Genomic DNA, 27906 nt, shown 5'->3' with positions numbered 1-27906 from the left:
CAAGCACGCGCTGTCGTAACGGTTCTTGGCGCAACCTCTCCCTCCCACCCGTTAGCTTTGCGCGCACACATCCAAAAAGTTTGTGTACGTGTGATTATTCGTGGATGGTTGGAGTGGTTGTGTGTGAAATGATAAAACATAAAACGTCTAATAAAGCGATTGATGAGGAGAGCGGAGAGAAGAGAGCACAATGGAAAGAGACAAACGGATTCGGTTGAATGACTGCTGCTGGAAATATAGAGGGCATTTATTCATTTCAATTACATGTCTGCTTAATAATACGTCACAAAACTATGGATTTCTTGTGCCATGATGATACGCCCGCAATTTGTATAGGAGAGAGAAAAAGACTGACTATTTAATAAGCACAGTGAGTCCCCGTCTCGCTCCCACATAGGTTGCAGTACGTTACGTTGTTGTTCTTGCTGGCTGATAAATAATTGAAACTAGTCCACTGTTGGTTGACTGAAAACACTCGCGGGCGCAAAAAATTCCATTAGATTGGCGCGAAGGAGAAGCGAAACGCGCGGAAAAAACGCGGCCAACTTTGGTCGCTGTGCATCTGCAAATGACGCGAGTTGACGAAGCACGAAGCGAAACCAAGGCAACAGACTTGACGAAAGCCAAGCTGAACGAACCGAAAGCGTTTCGTTAGAATTCACGCGTGCGTAGGCATGTATGAGTGTTTGTTCCATAAAAATATGACGTTGCCGGAGCTTTTTCGCTCTCTTATTCTCTTTGGATTTGGGTGAAAAATATGTACGTCTACGTGTGCTTGTGTGAATTTTTTACTCTGCGTTTGCCTTTAGATAATGAAAAGCACACATTTACGAGGCCTTAGAAACACGCGAGCGAGCGAGACAGCGGGCAGCGCCATTTGCAAGTTGCGTAATTGATTCGGCAAAAGAAATGTGTCATCCAGTTCCTGCTGCCGTCTCCCTCTTTTCGTTTTGTTCTCCTTTAAACTCCTGCTCTTTACGTAATCCGCGGTTTGATTATACATTTTTTTTTCATTTTTTTGTGTGAATTTAATTGTCTGCTTTCTTTAGTTGTTCTTGATTTATGGCTCTGCAGGCAAAGTTCACTGGGAAAACCACCACCAATTGGACCGCCGCGACTATTTTCGACGTTAGCAACAGCGTAGGACGCGCTCTCTCTCTCCACCAGTAGTGCTCTCCTTGAGGTTTTCCCATGCAGGGTTTTTTATACTGCTTTATACTCTGCGTTTTGTACTTTGTATTTTAAACCTCCAACTTCAAGCGCTGAACCAACCGCACTGTTCGCCGTTCGACGACGAATGAAACGCAGAACGGAAAAACGCGAGCCAAAATCGCTTCCAAACGCGCTAGTGGAGAGTTGGCGTCGACGTCGACGTTGTGGAGAGTTGCGCGCAAGTACAGTGCAGCGCTATTTACGCCGCGCGAGTGCGAGCGGGAAGCAGCACAAAGCTTTCGATGCTGTATATAAACGTTTTATATGTGCGCCAGTCCGTGTGCGCGAGTGTGTGTGCTGCTTTGTCGCTGACACACATTTGTTGTTGCTGGTTTTCCATTGAATTGTAGCTTTGTGGCCGTGTGGCGCACTTTTGATGAAATTTTCCGCGTCTCGTTGTATTTCCATTGAAAGCAACGTAACCATGTAAATTACGAAAGATAAACCTGCAATCTAATTAGAAATCTGCATGCTGGCCAAAGAAAGTGGGTTAGTTTGATTAGATGTAAGGCACACACTTATTCTTGACAAAACATGTGTGTAAAAGTGTGTCATCATTTGTTATGTACTGGGGACATATGTATGTTTGTTCACAACTATGTAAGTATGTATGTATGCATACACAAGTTTTTCCACTGCACACACACACACATTTATAGTTCCTTGTGTGCTACTTGCCAACTAGAAACGGAAAACTGAAAACTGGGTTATTGGCGCGCGAATCTCTTGCGAATCTTGCCTCGCCGCTCCCTTACTAAATCATTTTGCTTCTTCTCTCTTGTCCTCCTCCGCTGCAGCACTGTTTTTGTTTCTACTTCCAATTCTACAATTTCGGTTGCCTGGCAACGGGTGCTATGGGTGCGGGCTTGGAAGTGGGCGGATGTTGATGCAATTTCTGGGATCTTCGCGATGACGACATCAAAATTAAATAAAACGGAAAACAAAAAACACAAACCAGTTCGAAAGCGAAAAAAATTTTGGGCGATGACGCCACAATTGCCGCTGCCTTTTGCGTTTTATGTTTTTATGCTCAAAAATTAAGAGCCGCACGGGAAGAAAACGAGAAACGCGAAGCAAACGCAAAAGAAAGCTGCCAGAGAGCTATTGCCATCCCGCTCGCTCTGCAGACGTGCGTTGCATGTGATTTCTTTTAATTTTCGTCTCTGTTTACGTTTACTTAACCGCAAAACAGAAACCGAAAAAATACGAGAAAATCTCCTGTCTTTTTTTTGGGTTAAAAGTTAATGCGCTCCAGGAACGAATCTCTGGGTTCTTTCCCTCAATTCTTTGCAGAGTGTCTTTCAATTACGCGGGACACGCACAAATGCCAAAAAGGTTATGTATCTTTACTTTAGAATAAATATTTAGCTTAAAACTCGTTATCTTCTACTTTTATAATTATGTAAATGTTTACATATTGTGTAATCTTATTGTTTGTAAAAATGTAATTTAAAAGAAAAGAGTATGATTGTTTTACAAATATTTAGATTTGTACTTCAAAAAAGGTTTTTTGAAAGCCTACGTATTCTTCCTATAAACCACCAATTTTACATTGTATGGATGAATGCTTAGCATAGTTTGAAACTTTCATTGAATGAGTCGATTAATTTTTAACATACTTATGGTTGATTTGCTTTTAAGTCCTCAGTGCACAAAACAAGACGCTTTGAGGAATACGACGGTCTTTGGAGCACTTTCAGTGGACTTGCTGGGTAGCCGTCTCGAAACAGGTTTCTCTAGCCCCACAGCAAGACCACATTTTTAATTGGAGGCGAGCTACAGCCTTGTGGACCGAGCTTTTGAACTTTAAATTCTAATCCATCAGCTGGGGTCTGGGAACGAAAAGCCGTACACCTTGAGCAACCCACACGTATTAATGACTAATTAGAGAGTCCGTACCGTCGCCGCGAACAACTAGAAAAATCGATGTCGAATATGCAGCTTCTTAGCTATTCGCTGAGTTCTGTAATTTTATGCAATTATCGTGCAGGTCTGCCGTTTGCCAATAGCTATTAATACTTAATGGTAGCCCCGACACATCGACATCTGGTCATCTGGTCATCTGGTCCAAAGTTGGACTTTAAACAAATGCGATTTGGTCGGGGTATGAGGCGATGTCGATGGACGTAATGCCAGCGCTGTTATCAGTTTGACTACACCATGGGGTCGAAATTCCATAGCTGAAGTTCCTATTTCTAAACTGTTGTGGGGTCTGCTAAACAAACAAGTACAAGATCTATATTCTATATCTATCTATCTATATTCCAGAGTAATCAGGTACGAGTAGTAGTGCTGAACTGTTTTTGAAATTTTTGGAAGCGAATTTACCACTTGAAACACGGAACCACATATTTTATAAGGTATTGCAAGTCCGACTATCTGAACGGTAGCCATAGGAAGCACTAGTCATCGATTTTGGCATCGAATAGTCAATACTACAACAGATGGCTCGGTATAGAGACTCCCGCCTATCGTTCGATACTTACTTGGTCCAGATTGTACAGGAACTGGTTTATCAGCCAACTGATAAGCGAAATCGCGCGCCACACACCCATACACTCGCCTCCGCGTGAGCAACGCGTCTAATGCCAGCGGATCAAGATTGGCGAATGCCCCATCGGACTCCAACTCGCATTTTGTTCGGCCAAAAACCCATCGGGCCCCACAAAAGCCCCTGCACATGGCCATAAAAGTGTACATAAAGTTAAGTTCTCTATAAGCTTTTTCATGTACTTTGCGGGAGGTGTACGTGTGTGTGCGTGTGTGTGTTTGGGGGCTTTGGGGGTGTGCCAGTGTGTAGGTCACCGAGGCACGACGTCGACTTCGATTTTGCTGCTCGCGGGGCCACCAAGATGTCTGCGACAGAGTCTCAGACCTCGAAAAACCCCATTTGGCGCACAAAGCTCGTAGAGGAGCGCTCTTGAATGGCGGAGATGTGAAGACGGGGGACTGGGAATTGCGCACAAAAGGCGCAAAATCTTGGCCAGCTGCTGCGCAGTAGATAGGGAAAGCGAAGACTTGGTCGCTTCCAGGCGATAGAAGTTCTGGCGTTTCCGCCTTCGAAATGATTAGGCCAGTGGTGGTTTCCTGCGTTGAATGAGCTGCAGCCAGACCGAATTATCCGCGATAATGCACAGCTCGCTGGTTTGGTACTGCTCGGAAACAATTGTCCTTGCAACATCTTTTGATTTTCGGGAAAATCAAGTCACCCCTGGGCTTTTTTCCCGCCTCAAAACCTCAAACCCTCCCTGGAAAGTCGGACGGTACTGCGCATGTTTCCACATTCTTTTACATTTTCCTTTTGTGAAGCGATTCGGCCTGCATAAGTGGCACATATAGGAACTGAAAATGACTCTTTGTTTCTTGTTCTTACCTGGCGGCCAAGGAATTTTTCATTAGAATGATAACTTGGCAAGAAATGGCGCCTTATCAAGGGGCTTCTGCTTCCTTTGTTTACATTTTTATTTTCCCCGAATACGATGGCAATGCCAGGGGAGGTTTTTCTGAACTGGAACCAGTTTGGTGGCTTTTCCCTAAATGCACGTACATTCATAGGTTCCTGTAAAAGATACATATGTAGATCTTATGAATACGGTTTGATCGAGCGAGTTTACAATGAATGCAATCAGTTCTTTTCACTTATCCTCGTAAATCACCTCAAAATGTTCGGAACGGATTTTGTAATTTATAGAATCTATGTACATATACTCGTAAATTTATGGAAAATTTAAATGTAAAACCAATGAATACAGCACCTTAAACGGGATATTTACATATTGAATGTTTTTCTAAAACTGAAAACTATAATCTTGATAAAAGTATGAATACTTATGAATATAAATAATTTCAGTCCCTTATGATATGAAATATAAATTGTTTATAAGATACATATAAGAATGTAATACAGAAATGCATACTTGGCATGGTCAATTAACTATTAATTTGATACTCCAAAACAAGTACCTATTAATGACCCGTTTAGAGATATCTTGTTGACAGTGCTGAGTTTCCTGGCCGCAATCTTGGTCGGGGGCAAACAATCTGGGCCTAATTGGTAACCAAAGGAGCTGGCTGCCTCTGAAATAAATATAATTAGAAGGTCTCAGCGTTTGAGGCACGGATTTCGGGTGAGTTTTCCGTATCAGCGGGCTTGTTTCGGATCGCGGTGGTGGGGGAAGTGCTGTCAGGTCAGGTAGAGGTTGCGAAAATGTAAACCGAAATGAATTCGGGGGATGAGAAGGTCGTCTGCCCGAGCACTGGGCACTCTTCCCTTCGACCCGGTCCGGGAATCCGTGACACGGAATTTCCATAGGGCTCCCCACATTTTCCCCTTCCAGATCTGTGTGCGTCGTTAATGAAGGCATTTGAACCGAACAAGTTGCCGTTGCCCTTCTTTGAAAGAGGAAACCCGAAAAGACAGAAGAAACTGCGACTCCGGAAAGTAGTCGTCCCAAAATGAGGGAAAAAGAAAAGGGAGCCGACACACAGCGACTAAGCAGCTAAGTAAACAAAAAGAGGGGCCCAAAGAAAGCAGAGAGGGACAGAGAAAGATAGAGAAGAAGAGAGAGAGAGAGAGGGACGCAGAGAGCGAAGAAAGGAAAACATTTACAAAAGAAAGTTCAATGAACCGGTGTGCCAGCGCGTTCATCGCTGGCTACTTCACTTATGAGCCATGGATGTTGATGACGTCTTGAGGTTGAATTTCAAACCAATATGTGCTCCGAGCAACCCAGAAACGCAGGAGTGTGAACGTCGGTGACCGCTAAAATTTTCCCCACCACCCACTTTTCACAATCGGAAACGTACTCCGCGAACGGAGATCGGCTTGCTGAGATTCTTCTAAGGAAATTTCAACCAAAAAACAAAGCAATCAATTAAATCCGATGTGTTATATTAGATTAAATAGTTTTTCTAAAATTCTATAAAAAAAATCCCGTGAGATTGGCGTTAGTAATAAACTTTCAGAGGAATAACCATTCGGACGCACTTCGGTATAGTATTCGAATATAATACATATGTATGTATGTATGTACATCTAAGCATGTATATGTAAACACACATAGACAATACCAAATTATTTAAAACAACAAATGTTCAACGAGTTCTAGCTGTTCTACCGGATGGAAACGACATTATTTTATAGGCAAGCAGAAATAAATAGGAACGCTATATTCGATTTCACAAAGTATTAGATACCCTACACGCAAACAGTAAGATGATATCCTAAATTAATACTCTATGCAATGTCAAAAACCATTACGTATACAAGTTATATTCCAGCTATAATTTTTAAGAATCTGTAGGTATTTCTGCTTTACAACTAACGAATATTAATTTTAAGAAATTTTCTTTGAAAATTTGAAACCTAAATATTTTATCAAACAATTTTTAAAAATGAAATTGTTTAAATTACTTAAATTTAAATATCGTGTACATACATATGTATGTATATAATACAATAAAAGGGTGCCGTTCGGTCAGATTTATCCGTTTGGGTAACAAGAGGTTGGTGCGAAATTTTATCAATAAGCACTCAAACAAACTTACGTGCAGCCACATAAAAACACACAAAAATAAATGAAAACAGTACAACGCTGCATTACACACACGCCAGCTCAGGTATGAATGTGTACATACGCGTACATACCATGGGCGTAGTCTTGATTACATTTGTAATAATTACATCTGATTGCACGTCCAAAGCAAATACGCTAACTAAACGATCAAGTGTTTAATAGCGACAAGTCAAAACCAGATTTCCATGTTAACCCCTTCTGCATAACTGACTACGCCCTTGGTACATACGCTGTTCGTTGAGTTGGCGAAGCCGACTACGAATGAACGAAACAAAAACGATGAAAGACAGAACAGACGGCGATGAAATCGAAACGAAAACCGTATGTATGAGGGTATGTGTGCGGTGAGGGACGGGAGAGAACAACGCGCCTGTTGCAAAATTTCAGTGCTGCACTCTCATTCGTGACGAAAGGATGTACGCCCGGTTGTAGTCGAATGAATCCGTGTACATCATCGCCCCCACAGATGCCACGTGGCTCTGGATCCGTGGAAAACTCAAACCTGGAATCTCACGGCCTGCAACTGCTCGAGATGGCTGGAAAGGAGGACTACGAGGATCTGCGCGACCTTCTGCAGTCGTGGGACGTCGCCGATCTGCTGCCCCACCTGCAAGGTATGTACATGCAAACATACGTACATATTACTGTACATGCATGCGTAAATACGTATGTATGTCTGTACTTGTGTACCACATGTAAACAAAGCGAAGCATAGACGCCGATAAAGAGCGAGCAAAAAGAGGACGCGACTTTAACCCTGTGCTTGTCGCTGGCGGTTGGTTTTAAACTTTGGTTTCGTTGAGTTGAGATCTGCATACTTCGCTTCCGTTAAAACTTGGAACTGCTAGAAATTGTGTTTAAGGGTTAACACTTTTGTTTTGTTTAGTTAGGTCTCTTTAGTTATAGAACTACTGTATATGTTTTTTTATGCACTTATAGTTTTTAAGTTAGCTGTCTAAAAGTCTTTTAGAATACCCCTGCCTTTATTGCTAAGAATTAAATTTCTTGATAGTAAACGTTATTATTCTTCGGGTCAAACTTTAATTTTTGCCACGCTGTGTTGCAGATGAAGCCATTAATGTGGACGAGCTGCAAATGATCAAACGTCATCATCTGTCCGAGTTGCTGCGGAACTTTCGCTTTGGAACCCGCATTCGCTTCGAGCATCACTTGGAGCGCTGGCGCCGCTGGCTGAACGTACCGCTCCAGGGTGCCCAGGGCCAGGGGTCGAGTCACTGCTCCGGCTGCCGCTGTCCGGAGATTCAGGGCCAGTCGCGTTGCCAGGAGCAGTCGCCGTTGCCCATGGAACAGCCGTCAGAGCAGGATGAATTGCACAAACCTGAAGATCTGGCAAAGACAATACCAGCAGAATCGCTGGTGGCCCTAAGTGATCCCAGGGAAATGCCAGTTCCGTTTCCATTGCCGTTGGTTCATCCGCCTGCGGAGATAACCAACGACATAATGATGGTCAAACAGGAGCTAATGCCAATGCAGCAAACTAGGACGTCTGAAGCTGTACTGGTGGCTGGGTCTTCAGGAGGAACCTCAGGCAACAAGGAGGATGCCACTGCCGCTCCTGACCAAGAAGTTAGCATTTTGGGAATACTTCGATCCTCGGGTATGAAGGCACAGAGCTTGCTGGAGCGTATTGGCCAGAACGATCCGCTGGACGCCGTGCAGCGCCTTTTGCTCATCCAACTGGTGTGCAGCTACTACGAGGAGAACCAGATGCACCTGACCCTGCAGAGGAGTCACTTGCTGGAACGCGAGATACTGCAGCTTTTCCCGCAGGAACAACTCAGCTATTACCGCACGGAGCGGAGGGGCAAGATCTATGTGAGATTCACCAACATGAAGCGAAGCAAGAGGCTCAGTTCGTCGCGCCAGGAACTCAAACGACGCCGTTCCGAACTCATAAGAGCGATTCCCACGGTTCAAGGACACGATCCTAGTGCTAGTGTGTCCTTCGCCGGCGACCAAATCTCCAGTCCCGATCGCTCCGATTGAGCTGGCTTGTTATGCAGTTGTCAGCTCAACCCAAAGCCTAAATGCAATGCTAATCTTAAGTCCAACTAGCTACTCGATGTGTAATTTCTTGACTTTATTGTATATGAACCGACCACTTATAGGGTATTTTGCGGGTCGACGCGATCCGCCGACTGACGAAACTAAATCGAAACTGAATTTTGGTTACATGGCCTGTTTTTCTTGTCTTGAAGGAGGGTTCTGTTCCGTTCAGCTGTAGCTGAAAAAAAGTGATTACATCAGCGGCGAAAATAGCTGAGCGACGGCGTGTTAACAATCGGCAAACACGGCAAGCGCGGCCAGCGATTTGCTGACTAACTGCTAAGTACAGCCAAAGTGTGTTTTGCACTGCGCAAAAATGTGGCTGGGCTTTGGACAATATAGGTTTTGATGATGTATCTGATGTACTGATGATGAAAGCTGTACTGATGCTTATTAATCAAGTCGAAATATTTTGTGTCTAGAAAGTTATCGATTAATGCTACGAGCTATAAAACCAATAGTGTATCTTTTTGAACCAATGGAGAAAATGTCTTAAAAGTTTCTTACTCTAGAAATTAGAATCCAAGGTATTGCACACATTTGTTAGAGATACGTTTCAGTTTTAGCTGTTTTTTCTTTTTGGTTTCTGTGTGCTGAAGACACGCGAATGGCAAAGGGGCGTTTCGCTCGAAACTAATTAATTAAGTTGCTCGCTTAGTGCTGCGCTTTCAGTGTTTTTGTTTTTAGTCAGACTTTCTGGTCTTTTCGACTCGCCAGTTTCGCCGCACATGTTCGCTGCTAATTGCCTTTATCAGTGTCGCGCCGGAGAGCAAACAAAACTATCTGCAGGTCTTACCAGATAGCGTGTAATTGCCTTTTGGGGCTCCGTTTAACATTTTAGCCACCACCTACAAGGGGGCGGCAATTTTTTGCATTCTCGCATTTTACATTTTCAGCATTGTTCGATTCCGCAGCCAGCGCATTCCAATAGATCTCTCGGAAACCCCTTAATCTCCTCCTTACTTTTTTCTGTGTTTCCAATTGTTCTGTGCATGTATCTGATGGATACGCCGCAGTAAATAGGTCGCCAGCCACATGGCTACAAAAGTGGCTGGCGACAGGGCGACAAACTATTTCAATTGTGGTCAGAGCGTATCTGAGAGCTTTGCTAGCGGCAAAAGCTCCTATGTACTTCGTATCTGCAAGATACTTTTTACATTTTTCCTGCTTTAATTACACAAATTCTGGTTTATTACACACGATCGGGGTTCTTGTACATATGTGCACACATCGCAGTGACTTTCGGTGAGTAATGCTGTACTTGTTTCGTTTATCTTATCTAGGTTTTTGTGCTTTTTCAGCCGCCTCTTCTGCTTGCTCGTACCACTCTTTTTTCTTCTTGTTTTTTCCCCCACTTTTTCTATGGCATCCAAATAGCTGGACAGGCAACTTACACAGATACACTTTTTCGAGTGGGGAAAGTAGGTCAATTACACGTGTCGTGTGTGTATGTACATCTGTATTTTGTATTTGTGTTTTGTATCTGCGGCATTCGTTTGTACATAGGGGTTTTATGCTTGGCCAGCATAATCAAACAAGCGCTTTGTTGTCGCTTCTTCGTGGCCCGTTCAAAAGTCTACTACTTGCCGCCCAGTTCTCCATTCTCCATTATCCATTCTCCATTCTCCATTCTGCATGCTTCGCTCATTGTTTTCTCTTTCTCGGCCCCCCATTTGGTTTCTTTTCTAGGCCAAAACGCTGCAATGGGCGTTCTTCTTGTTTATCTTTCAGTGGAGTTTTATGGACGGAACTCGGACCGAAGATAAACCCGCTAGATGAGAAATTGGGGCCACTTCTATGTGGTTCTCTGTTAAACAGAGATTGGGAAATAGTTTTCCAGATAGCTTAAAATTATAACCCTAAGATAAATGGAATAGCTAGCAATTTGCACATAATAAATAGTTTTTTTTTTCGACCAAAAGAGGGTACTGATTAGATATTGTGGTATATACATATGTATGTACATACCAGTAACAAAACTAGCACTAGTTAATAAGTCGATAGTTTTATTCTTAGGTCCGTTACAGTAAAAATAGTTCTCTCAGTAAGCCAACCGTTGGAATGTATGTGTTTGTGTGGAAAGGAAAGGACGTTGAAAGGACAAGGAAACCATTGGAATCTGCGGGGGTGGCTACACATTACGCACACACACACTCCGAATGCCGCAATTCGGTGGGTGGTTGCGTTGGTTTGAGTTGGGTGGGTGATATAAAAAAGCGCCCAACTACTCTATGCCCGCAAATTGGGTCAATCGATAAAAGAGGCAGCGACGGTGGCGTCGACTGCGGCACATGCGCCGAAAAGGGGCGGGGGATGGGTGGGTGGGTGTGGCGCCCAAGGAGCTTTTCCACCGCTTTTCCTTTTTCCGAGAGCCTGTTGTTGGTAATCCAATTGTAGGTGGGCCAAAAGCGTGCTAAATATATGGGGCCATGTAATGTATACATTACACATAGGAGTCATGTGCCTTATGTACATGGTATATATGTATATATATACCCTTCCTGCGTTACATGGCTCCAGCAATATGGATTACATCACACGAGGTTCTGCAGCCCGTTTTGGCTGTGTGTATGTGCGACTTTTAATATTTTATAGGGCAGCTGTCACTGCTCCACTTGCCACCCAACGCAAACCCCCGGAACCCCCGAAAGCCCACAGAAAACCACCCGTCACACCCACTAACTGCGGGCTGGGAAAGCGGAGTTTGGGGCATGTTGTCGTTGCAAGCTGATAAAATAAGTAAAGGAGCCGTAATGAATGTTTCTCTTCCAGGGCTGATTAAATTTTTGCCAGCAATTCTAAATAACTTATCCCACAGGAATGTTAAACATTGCGGTGCAGGCAAAAGTTTCACTGGAACTCGAAACTTTATGCTGAGCGGCCCAAAATTGATTTTCTCTAAGTGCTTGGGGCCATATTGTTTCAAAAGTGGCAGGGGAATGTTTTACTTCTTTGTAGTTTTCTTTGCACAATGCGATTTTGTCGTGTTTGCTTATGAATACTTATTACCATACAATCTAATTTTTCCCACTTTTTTCAAGAAAGAGATCGCAGGCTAAAACTGCAAGATATGCTTTTGCTAAATATAAATGCGAAAAGGTCTTAGTTGCTTAATATATTCCTTGCACCTACTATGCTTTGTGTTATAATAAATACAAATAAAACCGGATAAAAAAATATATTAAGACCACCTAAATAATAAAATAATTCATTTACCCAGCATCTGAATTTGAACTTGCGACTTCGGCGTAATAAAAAGTAGCATTTACCATCTGCAACATCAAGATTTTCTCGCGCGCGACTTCAAGATGTCAATTTTAGTTATTCAATCTTTTAGTTTTGTTAGCGAAGACCTAAACCATAAATATCATTTTACATACAATTTAGACAAGCTGGTCGTCTGTGTAGAGCATTCCGATAAAGCTGATATGGCAACGCTCAATTGATAGATAGGGCAGCACTGTTCGAAATAGCGCGTCTTTCAAATAAATCAGAAACTAGAACTTACGAAAGTTAAGCCAAATTATAGTTATAAAAAATTCTTCCCCACCTGCTATAGGAATACCTTCCGAAGGTATATTTTATTTAATAGGACACTGGTTGATATTATTTGAAATATATTTTATTGGTAGGCAGTTTTGAAGAACATTTTTAATGACATTTATATATAATGAACATGTTTCAAATAATCATTTTCATCTCGCTTTCATTTTGCTCGACTTTCTCCCATTTGTAATATTCTTCTATGTATGTATGTATATAATAAATTTATTTACTTTATTATTATAATATTTTCCCACCTCATCTCTAATCGTTTACTTTGTTTTACTTTGTTGCTGCGGTTGCGTTTTTGTTGTTGTTGTTATTTACCTTTTTGTTGCTCTTTTTTGTTGTGGTTGATTCTTAATTTGGTTTTTGTTGTTTTTGTTTTGTTTTTGTCATATACCTTGTAAACTTATGTAGTTTCATATATGTATAATTTATATATATATGTGTGTATATATACTGGCTTACTATAAGTTACTTAAAAAACATTATATAATAAATATTTACTCGTACTTTATGTATGTCTCCCCTTGTTTCCGTTCTTATTTTTTTTTTGCCTACTCCTGCTTAAAGTCCAGTGCTCAGATCGGCAAATTAAAATTGTTCAATCACAAAGTATCAAAAGAAATGAGGGAAATCTCAGAATGGAAAATCGACAGCACAGTGTGATCGTTTGACTATCGGTGATCTTTGCAATCTATCGAGAGTTCACACTGTGTTAAACATGACTTAGTCACTTTACAAGACCAAATTGTCGTTCTGAGTACTGGGCTTTACTTCATATATTTGTATAATATATGTATGTATATATATATATATATCCTTTTATATTATTTTATTTATCAATAATTATTACCAATATCGTAGATCACCAAACTTGTTTAAAAAAATGTTACACGAAATTGTTGTTCTTGTTTTGCTTAATGCTTTTGTTGCTCATCTGCGGATATTTCGGTATCGGTTTCAGTTTGGGGACTTTGTTTCTGGGGGTCTAGGTCTAGACTTCTGCTCTGCCTCTCTGCCTCTCCATCCAAGTTTTTGCTCTGACTACGATCTTCGGCTTTGATCTTGATGAGTGATGCTGTAGTATCTATATAATTTGCGCTCTCTTTCCATATCTGCTATGTGTATGCTTTGTTTCCGTATATTCCTATATTCATCTATCGTATGCTTTGCTCTAGTCATAATCGTAAGTATTTATATATATATATATAGGTCTATGTACAGAGAAGTACACACTGGGGTTACACATAATTCTTCGCTAGCATTTATCGATAGGTAACGCTCGACTCCCGATCGAGTGGGACTCCACCATATAAATTCATTAATCTGCCATCGATTCTCGCCTGATATTCGGGTTTTTGTTTGCGAGCGAGTGTCTGCCTATATTGAGTTTACAATTTGCTAAATTACATTATACGAGAATTGGGTTTTGCTGTTCGATTTATCATATATCATATATCTCTTGTTATTGTTATGTTCGCTAGATTTGTATAGAAAAAGTTGTCGAAGCTTTCCTTGCTATCCGATAGTTTCGTATTTGTATCTGTAAGTAGGGTACACGACGGCGGGGATAATATGATTAAAGTGTTACGGCAAATACTAGAAGTAGATAGACCGTTAGTTCATGTTCTTAATCTCAGTTTGTTCGTCACTGCTGCTGCTGCTGTAATTGAGACTATCTAGGCTAACAATACGATACGTGGTAAGTTAAGTTAAGTAGTTAAAGGCAAACGTTTCATCCTCTATAACTGCTAATCGAGATCAAGATCGAAGGTGAAAGTGACCGGTGATCGGTGACCTACTAATCGAGTGACCAAGAAATCCACTCGTAGCGCTAGGAAATCGCTCCCAAAATGTCCGTTCGACTATGTGATATCTGGGGTTAGGCCACAGTTAACATGAGATTAGCGCTATCTCGACTCGGATATGTTGGCTTCCATCTAGCGTCAATGGATCGTAATTGAGTGGTATAAACTGGGGGCATCAAAAGGTGTATCAGTGTTAACGTGTTTTTGTGGGTGATTGTATTGTCAACGTGGTGTGTAATTTGTATGCAGCTTGGGTAGCCAAAGTGATGTGTCCTACGGTGAAGTTTGTTCGGTTTGATTTGTCGATAGTAATTGTTCTCGTGTTCTCAATGGTCTGGATATAGATTGATGATTACATTATATCGTTTAGTATATGGTAAACTTTCATATATTATACAGCTTCTGTTATGCTTACATAACTAGACACTTATGTACACTTCTGTCGAGCATGAAGGTGTTGCTAACTTTTACTTTTTACTTGACTCGCGAACTCGTATGGCTTTCTGCCCTCCAGCTGCACCGTAAACCCGAGATTCCTGGTATAGGAACTTTGTGGGGAACTCATTTGGCGAGAGAGGGGGGCGAAAAGCAGGGCCCTAACTTATGTACACAAATCGAACGACTGCGAAACCGAAAAGAAAGCAGAGAGTGCAGCTCTATCGTTGTTTACTTGGTCGTTAATCGATTACCTAAAGGGTGGAGGGTGCTCTATCAATTCAACCATCGATCATTCTAGAATGGGTGGAAGGATTCAAGGACAATTAAAGCGCTAGGGTCAGCTATCCTTCGTTCTTGGGGTTATGATATAGGCTTGCATGATATGATTGTGTTGTGTCTCTTGCTTCGTCTCTCGCTGAATGTCTTCGTGGTTGGTTTCATTAGTAACCGAAAGTCAAATGATATTCTAATGTTAGGCCCTAAGATTAAACGGATCTTTAATTTCCCATCTATCGATATTCTTGCTTACACTGGCAGTGATAACTCCATACTCTCTTCTACCTTCGTACATCATACTTCTTCTATTCAATTTCTACTTTATTTAGGTTTAAATTATAGGAAACATAAATGCACTCAACCAAAAAAAAAAAGAAACAGAAAAGTTCATGCTAGTTTATATGTGGTACTCTATAGTTTGTACACATCTGCAACTATTCCTCTATTCGCTAGGTATGCATTACAGGGGCATAGGTCATTCATTCAACAATAACACTTTCGCACCTTATCTAGACCAAAAGCAACGTTTCGAGTGAACTGGACTAGAGTGGAACTACCGATCTACTAGAAGTACTATAGTACTCGTACTATGCGCATTCACAGCTGACTTGGGTAAAGCTTGCGTAGTGGACTTGATCTATTTAGTCGGGGGCTAAGGAACGTGGGGTATCGTGTAGATTTAACTAATTAAAATAGAGATTGCACTTGTTGTAGTTGACGTTCGAGTTTATTTTATCGATAATATCCATATTAGCTGAATGGTAGGTAGTGATTGGTTGGTACACGGCTAAAGGCTAGGCAATATAATTTTATAATCGCAATAATTTTACATATGGTACTCGTATCTATACCATACTTGTATTATCTGTGGTCTATCAATTATTGCTCTACGTATTGTATCCGTATCTGTATCTATACTTTTCCGATGCGAATGTCTTATGTACAGTGCGACTGATGGGCGAATGATGGGCGTAGGATGCTCATGTTTGACTAACTATAACAGAGGCTGGCATACATATATGTATATATATCGTCGATAATTGTAAGTGCATGCTGCACTTTGGGTCCAAAGCAGCACTCAGTTAATGCAATTACTGCTCTGCCTTTCTTCTCGTTTCAATTTCAATGCCATCTCACATCCGCGCAGTGGGATAACTAATGGGTGGGTCTTACAGAAATTTTACTAGGATGATGGGGATGGCGATGGGGATGCAGTGCCCGAGGACGTAGTCTACGTGCTGCAGCTCCGACCGACAGAGAGAAAGTGAAGGACAGAAGGACTCTCGAGTTGGGGTAATTGGGCTAAGAAGGACTTGGTGTTTTGGCTAACGATAAACTTTAAGTTGATTTCGATTTTGAGTTCGAAAAGGATTGAGTTAGTGAGTTAGAGAGAAAGTTAAGAGAGTTTACAAAGTACGCTATACGAGCTGACTTTTAAATGCATCCACAATTTGAGTATAGCGGCAACCTAATTACACAATACACATAAATATCAAATAATATGCATTTCGCATTGCATTTACATGGTGTCATTTACAAATGTGTGTGTCCCTGTGTGTATCAGTGTGTGTAAAGAGTGTATGTGTGTGAGAGTCGTAGAAATACTGCATAGTTGGTATTGGTATCGGCATCGGTAGTATACAAAATAGTAGACAGTGCTTTTGGTAACTTCTTGCTGCTTTTGGTTTTCAATTATCGCATTGGGTAAGTAGTACGTGTAAAATCCTTTTGCCTCATCTGCATCACTAGATGTGTGTACCTGTGGCCCTGCGAGGGCACTGTTTAGAAAAAGCTCTTCAAGAAGCCAGCTGGTCCAGCCTGAAAAAGGATGTGGATTGGGGATTAGCCATATCCTTGCATACCTTAAACTTCATTCTAACTTACATCCTGCTGTTGCTGTTGCTGCGTTTGTGCTTGTTTGACTTTGGCTTGAGCGATCTTTAAGGCTCTAAAATAGGGATAATACGGAATGAATTCAATGGGTGTGTTTAAGCATAGTAACCACTGAGACACTCACTGTTGCAAATCCATGATGGTCTTCTCCTTGGCGTTCTGCTCCTCCTGCGACATTTGTACCAATTGCAGCAAACGTTCCGTTTCGGTTGCCGCCTTCTTGTGCTCCTCCTTTGTATTTTGCAGCTCCTTGACGCATCTGAAATAGAGTTACAACAATATATCAATCATTCAGATACAAAAAGCTTTATCGCCGTTTTTCTGTCCGTATAAACGTCAGGGTGTCCGTATTTAGAGATTTGCAACTTGAGTTACTGGTATATGAAAGATAGCTTTACAATCAAGTTAGTTCACTACATCCTTTCCTTCATTGGTTTACGTAATACTGCGTTATTTGTTGTTATGCAAAACTTACGCTTCCAGTTGCCGCTGCGTGTCCATGAGCTTCTTGTTCAGCTCGCCGGCTGCCGCCGCTCCGCCTCCCTGCGTTTGGAGGGACTTCTCCAGCTGGTCCATCTGCTCCTTGCGCTTGCGCAGCTGGACATCGAACTCGGCCATCTTCTTCTCCTTTTCCTCGATGTCCTTGCGCTTGGCGTCGATCTGCTTGCGCTGCTCGTCGATGATCTTGCGCTCGCCCTCGGTGGCCTTGGCCTGGTTGTCGATCTGCTTGCGCACCTCCTCCAGTTGCTTCTGTTGCTGCTCCAGCTGCTGGCGCTGCACGTCGGTGGCGCCTGCTCCCGCACTGGCAGCCTGCTGCAGTTGCTGCATCTGCTGCTGCAACTGTTGCACCTGCTGCTGCAGTTGCTGCACTTGCTGCTGTGCCGTTTGGAGCTGTTTTGCCTGCTCCTGGTTGGACATCTGGCAGTGATAAATGCGATTAATGGTTATATATTTGTTTGATGCAATGGATAACCCACCTTGCTCTTCTCCAGCTCTGTGACCAGGAGCTCCAGCTGCTGCTGGAAGCGATCCCGCTCGGTGCACGCCACCTGGAGTTCGCCTCTAACCTTCTCCAACTCTTTAGCGTCCGCTCCGCCTGCTGCACCTGCTGCGGACTGCTGCTGCGCCGCCTGCTGTGCTGCCTGCTGTGCCGCCTGCTGTGCCGCCTGCTGCTGCTGTTGCATCTGCTGCTGCATCTTCTGCATCTGGGCGTGCTGATCCTTGATGTGTTGGTCCATAAGCTAAACCATTTAAATGCATTGGAATATTAGTTTAGTTTAATGAGAATATATAAGTGTAACATGGAACTTCAATAATTGTTTAACACCCATCCAAAGTAACGTAATTTTAAACGCAATAACCAAATGATAATGTTAAGTACTTACATATTGACATAAAAAATGTGTGGAAATAAGTGATTTAATGTGTTAGAAAGTATCAGAATGTTTAGTTGTGTTAAGGACAAACTCCTTGTGCTCATTGTGTCCTGTAGTAATGCGCCCACATCGATCCTCACCTGAATGCGCTTGTGCATCTCCTGGGCGGCCTTGTCGGCCATGTCGGCGCGACTCTTCTCCTGCTCGATGACCTTGCGCCATTGCTCGATCTCCTCGCGACTCGCTCCTGCCGCCGCTGCAGCCTGGGCCTGCTGGGGACCGGCGGCTTGCAGGGCGCGCTCCGACTCCTGGAGCTTCTGCTGGAGGGTCTGGATTTCCTTTTGCATGGCCTGGATCTCGGCGGGAGAGGCTCCGGCGGGTGGAGCGGCGGCTGGTGGCATTTGGTGACCGTTGCGCAGCTTGCGGTTCTCCTCGCGCGTCTTCTGCAACTCCGCCTCTGCGTTCTGGAGCTCCTTCTGGAAGTTCATGAGGATCTCCTGGCTCTTCTCCAGTTGCAGGACCAGCTGCTCCCGCTCCATGGCCAGCTGCTTGACGTCTGACTCCAGCTTCTGGACGTGCTTCTCCAGCTGCGGATGGGGGGCAGCGCCAGCTCCGCCGCTCCGGTTCGCTTGACGCAGGGCTTCCCTTTCGGCCTCGGCCTTCTCGAGGCGATCGTGCAGGCGACCGAGCTCAGCGCCCATGCGCTCGAACTCGATGCGCGTGGACTCGGTGTTCTCCTGCTGCTTGGCCAGATGCATTTGCGCCTTCTCCAGTTCCTTGGCCAAGCGACCGGCCTCCAGCTCGGTGGCGTCACGCGACTGCAGCGCCTTTTCAAGGCGATCCCGCAGGCGGTCGATCTCCTGCCGCTCGCCAGCGGACAGAGCGGAAGAGGAGGACGTCGACGCTCGGACCGGATCGCCGGGGCTCACCGAGGACTGTTGCAGGCGCAAACGATCGACCTCCTTCAGTAGCTTCTCATGCTTGTCGCGTGCCTTCTCCCGCTCGATGTGCGCCCGTTCCAGCTCGGATCGCTGCTTGTCCTGGTTGGCCAGCATCTTGGCCACCTCGCCCTTCGACAGCTCCAGCTGCAGGCTGGTCTCGTGCAGCTTCGACTCCATGTTCTGCACCTCCATCTCGATCTTCTCGTACTTGTCCTTGTACTTCTCGAAGGACTCCGATTCGTACTGCGATTTGCCGCGGATGGTTTCCAGTTCCATGAGCGTCTTGTCCAGCTTCTCGCGCAGCCGCTCGTTCTCCTCCTTGAGGCGTCGCGTCTCCCGCCCGAAGGTGTCCGTGTCCTGCAGCTTGCGCAGCTCCACCTGGCTCTTCTCGTAGCGGTCGCGCATCTTCTCAAGCTCTACGGCATAGTGGGCCGCCTCCTCCTTGGCCGCCTCCACGCTGGCGCTCGCCTTGGTCTGGGCGGCATGTGCCCGCTCCAGTTCGTAGGTGACCCTCTCCAGCTCGGACTGGAAGTGCTCCTTCTCGCCCTGGGCACGCCGAATGTCCGTTTGTAGCTTGTCGAAGCGATCGCGACTGTGCTCCAGTTCGCTGCGCGCATTGTCCTCGCACTCCTTGGCGCGGCTCAACTGGAGCGCCGCCCGATCGCAGGCCTCCTGCAGCCGAGTGCTCTCGTCCTGCAGCTTGCGCAGATCCTCGCGAGCCTTGCTGGCAGCCAGGCCAGATCGCTCCGCCTCCACCTCCAGGCGGGCTCTATCCGCTTCTGCCGTATCGCAACGGGACTGAAGGCGATAGATCTCGTTCTGGGCCCGATCGTACTTCTCCAGCATCTTTTCGAACTCCTTGTTGGAGGTGTCCTTCTCGTCGATCAGCTTCTGGCTGGCGTACAGCGCCTTGTCCAGTTTCTCCTTGAGGATCTCGACTTCGGTGACCGCATCGTCGCGCTCCATCTGAAAGGAAGTGATAGGGGAAGACTGAGGGGTTAGGTCTGGGAATTCGGGTTTGCAATGGCATGTAGCTACGGATTACACAAACAGACAATTTTTCTGATTTCTTAGTTCAGTTCTCATGCGGTTTTTCAAACAATATGCAGTACAGACAACGTATTTTAGTATAGAGTTTAGTAAGGGTGATAGCCAATAGTTTTGGGTTTCGTTTTCGAAGAGGATACCTTAAGCAATTGCCTTCGCTGGTGGGGAGTTGGGTGTCAATTACCTGGAGTTTCTGCTGAATGGCGTGTGACTTCTCGTAGCGCTCCTTGAGGACCTCCAGATCCGTTTGCATCGCCTCCCTGTCGCGGGCGGCCTTCATCAGGAGGGTCTGTGCCGATTCCGAGCGCTCCTTGAGCGTCTCCAGCTCGTCGGAGAATTGATCCCGCTCCTTCTGGATGCGACCCAGTTGCACCTGGTATTTCGAAGTTGTGTGTGTGTTTTAGTTGCGTGTGTGTGTTGTGGGGTGTGACAGTCGAAAGATAGTTACGCATACGTAGAGATATATGTTAGGGATAAATAGTTTTAGTTATGTACAAGGCGGGAGGTTAGGGGTTAAGGTTGTTCTGGGTTAAGCAATAGCAATCACATCGATCTAAGCGAGGTTTTAGTGGCATGTCGGTTAATAGTTTATCTCTGGGGGTTAGCACAACACAGTTACGGTTACAGTCACACATTTTCGGTTAGCTAGTCTCTTCGAAGATGGGTGTGTGGTTCAGAGCGTGTGTGGTGTAGGTGTGGTGGTTCTGGGGGCTGGGACTTGGACCCGGGCATACCTGCGTCTTCTCCAGCTTCTCGCGTATGCGGTCCGTGTCCAAGGAGAGGGTCTCGCGCTCCTTCTGCATCCTGGCCGCCTGGCCCAAGGCCTTGTCCAGCTGCGACTGCAGGTTGTCGTAGTCGTAGGTGAGCTTCTCCTTCTCGAGCACCAGGCGGCGGTTCTCCGTGCAGGCCTTGTCCAGCTTATCCTGCAGATGATCGACCTCGTTCTGGGCCTTGTCCAGCGAGTTCTGCAGCTTCTCGTGCTGCAGCTGCGACTTGCCCAACGTGGCCTGGGTGCGCTCCATCTCCTCCTTGATCTTTTCCACCTCGGAGAAGGCCTGTGCAACGGATGGTGGTTTGGGTGAGTGAGTGAGGATGGTTGGTTGGGTCATTCATGGGGTTCATTGGGGGTTTTATTTCGGATTTGGGTGCTCAGCTATAGCTAAGCGGTTTTGCCTACCCGATCGCGGTCGGCGTGGATGCGAGAGACACCGCTCTGCGCCTTCTCCAGCTCCTGGCGCAGACTCTCCTGCTCGCCCTGGGCGTTCTCCAGCTTGGCCTTGAGTCGGTACACCTCGCCCTGGCTCTTCTCCAGCTTCTCCTGCAGGGCGGCCGCCTCCTCGCGTGCTCTTTCCGCATCCGACTGTTTTCGGGTTTTGGTTTGGTCGAATTTCATTATCAATCGATCGTTGGGGATCGAAGGGTTTGTCATGTTGTTGTCGGGGGGGTAGAGTGGATGTTGGATAACGGATATTATTTACAGGCCATTATGTGGGACAAAGGTTCTTAAATGACTGATTCGACTGACTGACTGACTGACTGAATGTCTGACTGATTAGTAGACACGAAACAGAGAGGTTAAGGTGACAAACGACAAATATAACGACAAAAAGTACTTAAATTACGATAACGATTACGAACACGATCACAACTTCTAGCGAGCGATTCAGAGCGATTTATGCTGCGAGCGAGCGGCTGACTTTGAGGTAGATATAGAGCAGAAATCAAAACTTTAGGAAGATATAGAGTAGGAATCTAAATTTGAGGTTGATATAGGGCAGGAATAAAAATTTAAGCAGGAGAATGGATAGTTGAGAGAAGAGAACAGAAGAGGACTTGTTGCGAGCTTAGTAAAGAATTTGGCAAAGAAAAGCTCAAAAGAAAGTACAGAAAGAGCATAATACGGATGTGAACGGAAACAACAGTGGAAATAGCATGGACAACTTCTGAGAAAGAAATAGATAAAGATATCTTAGGTAAAATGTATTGGAAACAAACGGACAAATAAAGTTTTTAAAAGTTTGCAAAACAAATACGAAGTTTAAACCAAATGTAAAGAAGTTCAACGGGATAAGAAGAAAGGGTGTAGCTGGGTAATGGGTTGAAAAAGACGGACATTAAAACACTGGACCAACTTGTTATGGGACACATGGCGGGCATTTGGGCATGAGTTCGCGATGGATTAGACGACCACAGATGGCTCATTAGTGCAAGAGGAAAATTAGGGAAAATTGGCGAAAGTGCGAGAGCAAAGTAAGGCAAAGTGTGCGTAAGAAATGCTGGCGGATGTGTGGGTGTCAATGTATTTGTGGGCGCGAGAGAGCAGTTAAGTCAATTAGCTGGGGATATCAGCGGCCTTCCGCTTCCTGTAGTCCTTGTACGTGTGTACGTGAGTGCGTGGGTGTGTGTGGGTGGAAAGTCCAAGGGAAAGCGCTCCAGGAGCTGAGCTGCTCTAAGGATACTTTGTCATACTTTGCTTGCATCCGGTTTTCGGGCAGGTTGCTTTTTTTTCCGAACAAACCGGAAGAGTGACAGATGAGCTCGAGGCTATAGCGTACAAGGTCAATGATGTATGCGTATGTGTTGGCTATATGTATAGGCACGTGTGTATGGGTATGTGCGTATGTATATGCTGGTATGGCAATGTTAGTACATCAGGCAATGCAAGTTACATTAAATTGAACAAGTGACAGATTGCAACTAGCTTTGGTTATCTTTTTTTGGGTTTCTTTGGATTACTTTGGCATAGTCAGATGCAGTTCAAGTTTGCAATCGAATTCAATTACGGTTAGTTGCGTTACTAAAAACTTGTTTGATTGATTGATTGCTTGGAAGCGGTTTACTCACAAAACGTTTTTCAGTTTCGCCCTATATTTAGAGAATGAATGTAAGCACAACGGTTTAGATAGAGTTTGGTTTTAGTATACATGGTCTCAACGGCGGCATTTGCAATAAAATCTTTACAATTACGATTACATTTACAGTTTACTAATACATTTACGGTTACGTTAGAGTTAAAGTTACGAAAGAAGCAAACATAAAAGGAGTTTAAATCGAGTTGAACAACTTTATCCCTATCCTTTATCCCCGCCAAAAGGACTCTGCGTGTTTGCCATAGCAAGTGCTCGGGTGTGTGCGTGTGTGTGTGTGTGTGTGGTTGGGGTGGCATGTTGCAGCAGAGAAAGTTATAGACAGGCGGATGGGGGTCCCTTCGACTTTTGTATTGGTATTGGTGTTCTGTGTGGGTGTGTAGAATCTCCTCTTATAGCCAGGCGAAAGTTTTCGGTCCATCAACAAAGCACACGCACACCGAGATATGTACATGTACAGCATACATACACATACATATATACACACAGACAGTTGTATGTAAGAATTGCACTTGCAATTGCGAGTTCGGAGTTCGATTTATACATAAAGTATACGTAAATAATATATGTAAAGCTAACTAAAAGAGCATTCAGATATGCATATCGATATATGTACGAGTATATGGCTGTCTCGATTCGCAGGCAAGTGAGGGAGCATTTGGACCATACCTGTGTGACTCTCAGCTCGGCCTGGGTGCGTCGAAGCTCGGCTGAGGCCTTGTCGGCCCGCTCCTGGGCTCGATCCAGTTCCTGGGACGTGGTCATCGTGGTCCTGCCAAAGGTTGTCTTTGGGCGGGAAACGTGAAACATTCAAATTAGTTGGTTGGCCATGGTTGGGGCAATATGGATAACAAGTGCAAGACAACAATCGAAAGCAGTTCAAGGCATTAGCAAATGTGTTTACAGAGATGGTTGCGAATACGGGTGACTTGAGGTGATGATGAGTCGATGAGTCCAGCAGGCAAGCTGTTTACAATGGATACCAATCCAATCCATGAAGCTGTGAATGATTCAATGAACGTTTGGCATTTTGGATTTCGAAATACGTTTCTCTCATATTTGGGTGCATTTGACGCTTGGTTCTCTAGATTAGGTTTGTATTTGTATTTGGGCTGCTATGGCGCTTAGTGAACTAAGTGGGTTAGGCTGGGTCAGCGGCTTTGGCCGACTTACCGATATCTTGCCCGTTTCGAACATTAACTTTTGTACATTCTGCAAAGTACGATACGAACATATTTATATCTTAATCTTAGGGTATGCATGTTCGGCGGCAATTCAACTTGTTCACACCTCCCTCTGTCCGCACAGCGATTAAATCAAAACCCAACTATGTAGGCGAGTGCTGCTAATCCTGTCTAAGTATCTAAGTGCGCAATATGTTAGGGCTTTATCGGATCTGAAATAGTTGCTGCTGGTGGGTGGTTGACTGAGCTCGACTTCAGCCTGCTGGCTCTAAATGGCGAGTGATAGTCGGTTGACAGCAAACATTAGTACTACGAGTTTTTGGGTGATGAGTGATAGTTACAAGGCTCTAAATTAGATGCAATACGATACTATACATGTGTAGGCGATACATCAAAGGTGCGCTTTTGCATAATAGCGATATATTCCATATTCGTTTTCGATGAAACTAATTACCAATATCAATTTTAGTTTGATCTTTGAACAAAACCAAGTCACTTTATGAAATTACCAAAATATTACTTTGTTCGATTTAACTTTAAAAGTTTAAAACCATTTATTGGGTAAACAATTTGGGCAGACTTATGGTGAGTGAAAGGATTTCAAACTACTTTACTCGAAAACTACGATACTCGATATTATGCAATCTAGTTGGTAAGTGGAAGTTTGGAATTCGGATTTTTGGGCTTACTTTGTGTAGTGTGGTCTGTTCTTCTAGCTGCATCTATATTTGGTTTATGTCGGGTGAGTTTATAATTCAGGTTGATTGGTTGTTGTAGTTATTATAATTGTAGTTGTTGTAGTTGGGTAGTTGGTAGTTGGGATGCGTAATGTGTACATGTAAATACATATTCAGATACAGATATATAGATATAGATGTAGATACAGATAGCACATAGATATGTACGTGTTGTATGCATATGGGTTCATAGATTATCGATAGCAGTATGTATGCAAGTCTCTCGATTATATGTACACAGCGCAAACATACATACGAATAGACTGATGATAAGTTATTAGGGTAATGTCGGGGAAACTGGTCATAATGCACGAGTACCTGCGAACGCTCCAGATCGTGTTTCAGCCGCTCGTTCTCCAGCTCCAGGCGGGCGATCCTCTGCTTGGTGGACTCCCAGTCGGCGCTGCTCCTGCCCATTTCGCAGGTGGCCTTCTCCAGCTCGGCCTTCGACTTGCCCAGTTCGCTCTGCGAGGCCTCCAGCTTGATCTCCAGCCGCTCCCGCTCGGTGACCGCCCGCTCCAGGCGCGTCTGCAGCTTCTCCACCTCACTCTCGGCGGCCCGCAGCTTGATCTTGTAGTCGGCCACCTCGCGCTCATGAAGATCCCGCTCCTCCTGCTTCTCGTGCTCGGCGCGATCCCGCTGATCACGCAGCTGGGCCATCTGCTTCTCCTTGTCGCCGATGGCCTCCTCCAGACTGGTCAAGGCGCCCTCGGAGCTGCTGTGGTGCGCCTGCATGGCCGACAAACGGGCCCGCGCCATGTCCACCTGGTTGTCCTTCTCCTTCAGCAGATCCTCCAGGTTTTCGATCTATCGAAAAAGATCGGGGGAATTGAGGAGCGAACAGAGAAAGAATGGTAAACCCTATTTCGAGGTTCCTCATTTTGATCTAGAAAGCTTTGGTGACCTGGACTTAGCAGTTGGCAAAGATATTTTCTATCACTTTTAAAGGATCCTATCAAATGTTACTATAGATACTTGTTTAGACCACCTTTTTTATGACTTTTGTAAACGGAATACATAAATAGAAAACAGTTTAATTATTTAGAGCTACTTCGACATATAATAGTTGAACAAATACTAAGTATAATTTCCAGGGATCTTAAAAACATTTCAAAATCCTCCCATACCTAAGCAGAATAATGATCTTTCTAGTTGTAGTACCTCTTTAGAACTAGATTAGTATCAAATTGTTGCTGAAGGCGGAAAGGATGGGGGTATGGGATGTCTAACCTTGCGCTGCAGCACGCTGATCTTGCGGTCCTTGATGTCCATGTGGTCCTTGAGCTCGGTAAGCTCGCTGGTGAGGCGATTTCGCTCCTGGACCGTCTGCAGGGTGCCCTGGGTCTTCTTCTCGATGAGGCGGTTCTTCTCCTCGAGGCGGGCGCGCATCTCCTCGACATCCGTCTGCAGCATGTTGTAGTGCTCCTCTTTGGCACATAGCGACTCCTTGAGCACCGCTATGTGCCGCTGGTAGTCCTGACGGGAATTACTTTACTGTGCAAACGGAAAACTTGGGCGCTAGCGTTTCAATTTACCTGGTGCTGCTCCTCGAGGGTTTTCATTTTGGCCGCCATCGCCAGGATCTCTTGATCCCTTCTCTGTATTTCAAGACGGAATTCGTCCAGCTGAATTTCGATTCGGATGGGGTTTGGGTGGTGGTTATGGGGTGGTTGGAAAGGAACAAGTACAGATAACATTAGATCAGAGAGTGTTGCCACGCATGGTGCTGCCTGGGCCGGGGACTGATCCTTAGCCAGGACTACAAATACTTGGTGGTTGGTGTTCTTGGTCTGCTTGTTGTCTCAAAGTATCATTTGCTGTTGCAACTGAGTGTGAATATGAGCGATTTGGAGGTGCGGACAGCGAGCTTACGCTTTGTATAGAATGAGAGTTGGTGGATATGGGTAATGTCTTGGGCCCCCAATCCCAGTTATCGGGTTTGGTTTGGTACTTAACCTTAACCTAACCGCCCTCGTTGCGTGTCCTATTCGGTATAATCGTGTAGTGGGATGGTCTGTTTTGGTGTATGTCTGGTGTTTTCTTTCGGGGATCGAAGGTTGGGTGTTCTGAACTAGTAGGTGGGGTTGCTTGGCTGCTTTTCCGTACGATGCTCGACGTTCGGTTTTCGTATGTAATTTTATTGTTTGCTTTCGAAAAGTTTCCATTTTATAATGCTTACAGCTTAGGTTAAGTTTAACAGATTTCGAGAATATTCTTGCTTGTCGGAATTAAGTCTGAATGCAATCTTAATTAGGTTTACAGTTAAATCATTGTATAAATAGTACATCCCGTGGGATCATAAATGTATATGCGTATAATAGAATATTAACCATAATTATTTAAATACAATACAAGTATATAGAGAGTTATGTATAATGTGTATATCTTATATCAATATTCAAATGCCTCGTTTCTTGTTCTGTTCGTCGTCTTGTAGAAAAGGGTTACAAATCAATCTGAGTCGAAGAGGAGAATCAAGTTTGGCTGAGCAACAAGAACAGAAGTAGGAAAAGCAATTGGATAGTATCTTTGTATCTTTGTATCTATTTATCTATTCACACGCTCGCACATTGTGCTATCTTTCGAATTGGCTAGTGATAAGCTTTTATCTTTCGGTTACGCTCACATTCTTTAATGTACATATATTTGTATATATACGTATATAAACAATTGAAAAAAGTTTATCTATGAACACAATTTCCGTTTTTCTTACGATTGCTGCATATTTAAGGGGTTCTCGAACTACGAACTACGACTAGGCAAAATTAAAGTAACTCCAGACTCACATCCCCGTTTTCAATTCATCTAGTATATATTTAAACACTACTTTAACAAGAATTTTTACTTTCTTTGAGAAATATCTATGCGTAATTTCGATTTTCAAGCACAAAAAAACAAGTTAGCACGCTATAACCGATAGTCCGACTAAAAGGTT

The 27906-nt window shown here is 44.2% G+C and overlaps 2 protein-coding genes and 2 long non-coding RNA genes across 21 annotated transcripts in view; 1 reads left to right on the top strand and 3 right to left on the bottom strand.

The window, feature by feature from the left end:
* Positions 1 to 4093: 4093 nt before the first annotated feature.
* Positions 4094 to 5750, bottom strand: LOC116800370. Its single transcript, XR_004361317.1, has 3 exons — positions 5176 to 5750; positions 4586 to 4771; positions 4094 to 4530 (listed from the first exon to the last, which is right to left on the bottom strand). It is a non-coding gene; the product is annotated as an uncharacterized LOC116800370 (long non-coding RNA).
* A 950-nt stretch (positions 5751 to 6700) lies between these two features.
* LOC6608364 lies at positions 6701 to 8981 on the top strand. The gene is made up of 2 exons (XM_002033065.2): positions 6701 to 7402; positions 7855 to 8981. Exons 1-2 carry the CDS (start codon positions 7225 to 7227, stop codon positions 8793 to 8795), a joined length of 1119 nt encoding a protein of 372 aa, XP_002033101.1. The 5' UTR covers positions 6701 to 7224; the 3' UTR covers positions 8796 to 8981.
* On the bottom strand, positions 8875 to 9980 carry LOC116800371. Its single transcript, XR_004361318.1, has 2 exons — positions 9652 to 9980; positions 8875 to 9033 (listed from the first exon to the last, which is right to left on the bottom strand). It is a non-coding gene; the product is annotated as an uncharacterized LOC116800371 (long non-coding RNA).
* A 2481-nt stretch (positions 9981 to 12461) lies between these two features.
* The window catches only part of LOC6608363 (trichohyalin), a 37751-nt gene continuing 22306 nt past the window's right edge, over positions 12462 to 27906 (bottom strand). For 7 of the 18 annotated variants that reach the window (XM_032717029.1, XM_032717038.1, XM_032717039.1 and 4 more), the window contains 15 exons: positions 26507 to 26596; positions 26202 to 26447; positions 25290 to 25778; positions 24924 to 24956; positions 23720 to 23836; positions 23028 to 23048; positions 21361 to 21543; positions 20918 to 21238; positions 20368 to 20556; positions 18336 to 20102; positions 17797 to 18060; positions 17295 to 17737; positions 16944 to 17078; positions 16811 to 16874; positions 12921 to 16744 (listed from right to left, as the gene is read on the bottom strand). In XM_032717029.1, the coding sequence (XP_032572920.1) occupies positions 16709 to 16744; positions 16811 to 16874; positions 16944 to 17078; positions 17295 to 17737; positions 17797 to 18060; positions 18336 to 20102; positions 20368 to 20556; positions 20918 to 21238; positions 21361 to 21543; positions 23028 to 23048; positions 23720 to 23836; positions 24924 to 24956; positions 25290 to 25778; positions 26202 to 26447; positions 26507 to 26596 (4398 nt within the window). In that variant the 3' untranslated portion in view covers positions 12921 to 16708. Of the gene's footprint in view, positions 16745 to 16810; positions 16875 to 16943; positions 17079 to 17294; positions 17738 to 17796; positions 18061 to 18335; positions 20103 to 20367; positions 20557 to 20917; positions 21239 to 21360; positions 21544 to 23027; positions 23049 to 23719; positions 23837 to 24223; positions 24263 to 24923; positions 24957 to 25283; positions 25779 to 26201; positions 26448 to 26506; positions 26597 to 27906 lie in introns of those variants that run through there. The other 11 variants (XM_032717034.1, XM_032717045.1, XM_032717031.1 and 8 more) reach the window with 10 other exon arrangements.

The sequence above is a fragment of the Drosophila sechellia genome, chromosome 2R, assembly GCF_004382195.2.
Source record: "Drosophila sechellia strain sech25 chromosome 2R, ASM438219v1, whole genome shotgun sequence".
NCBI lineage: Eukaryota > Metazoa > Arthropoda > Insecta > Diptera > Drosophilidae > Drosophila > Drosophila sechellia.
Note: the sequence above shows the minus strand (reverse complement) of the source record. Positions and strands in the feature narration are given on the sequence as shown.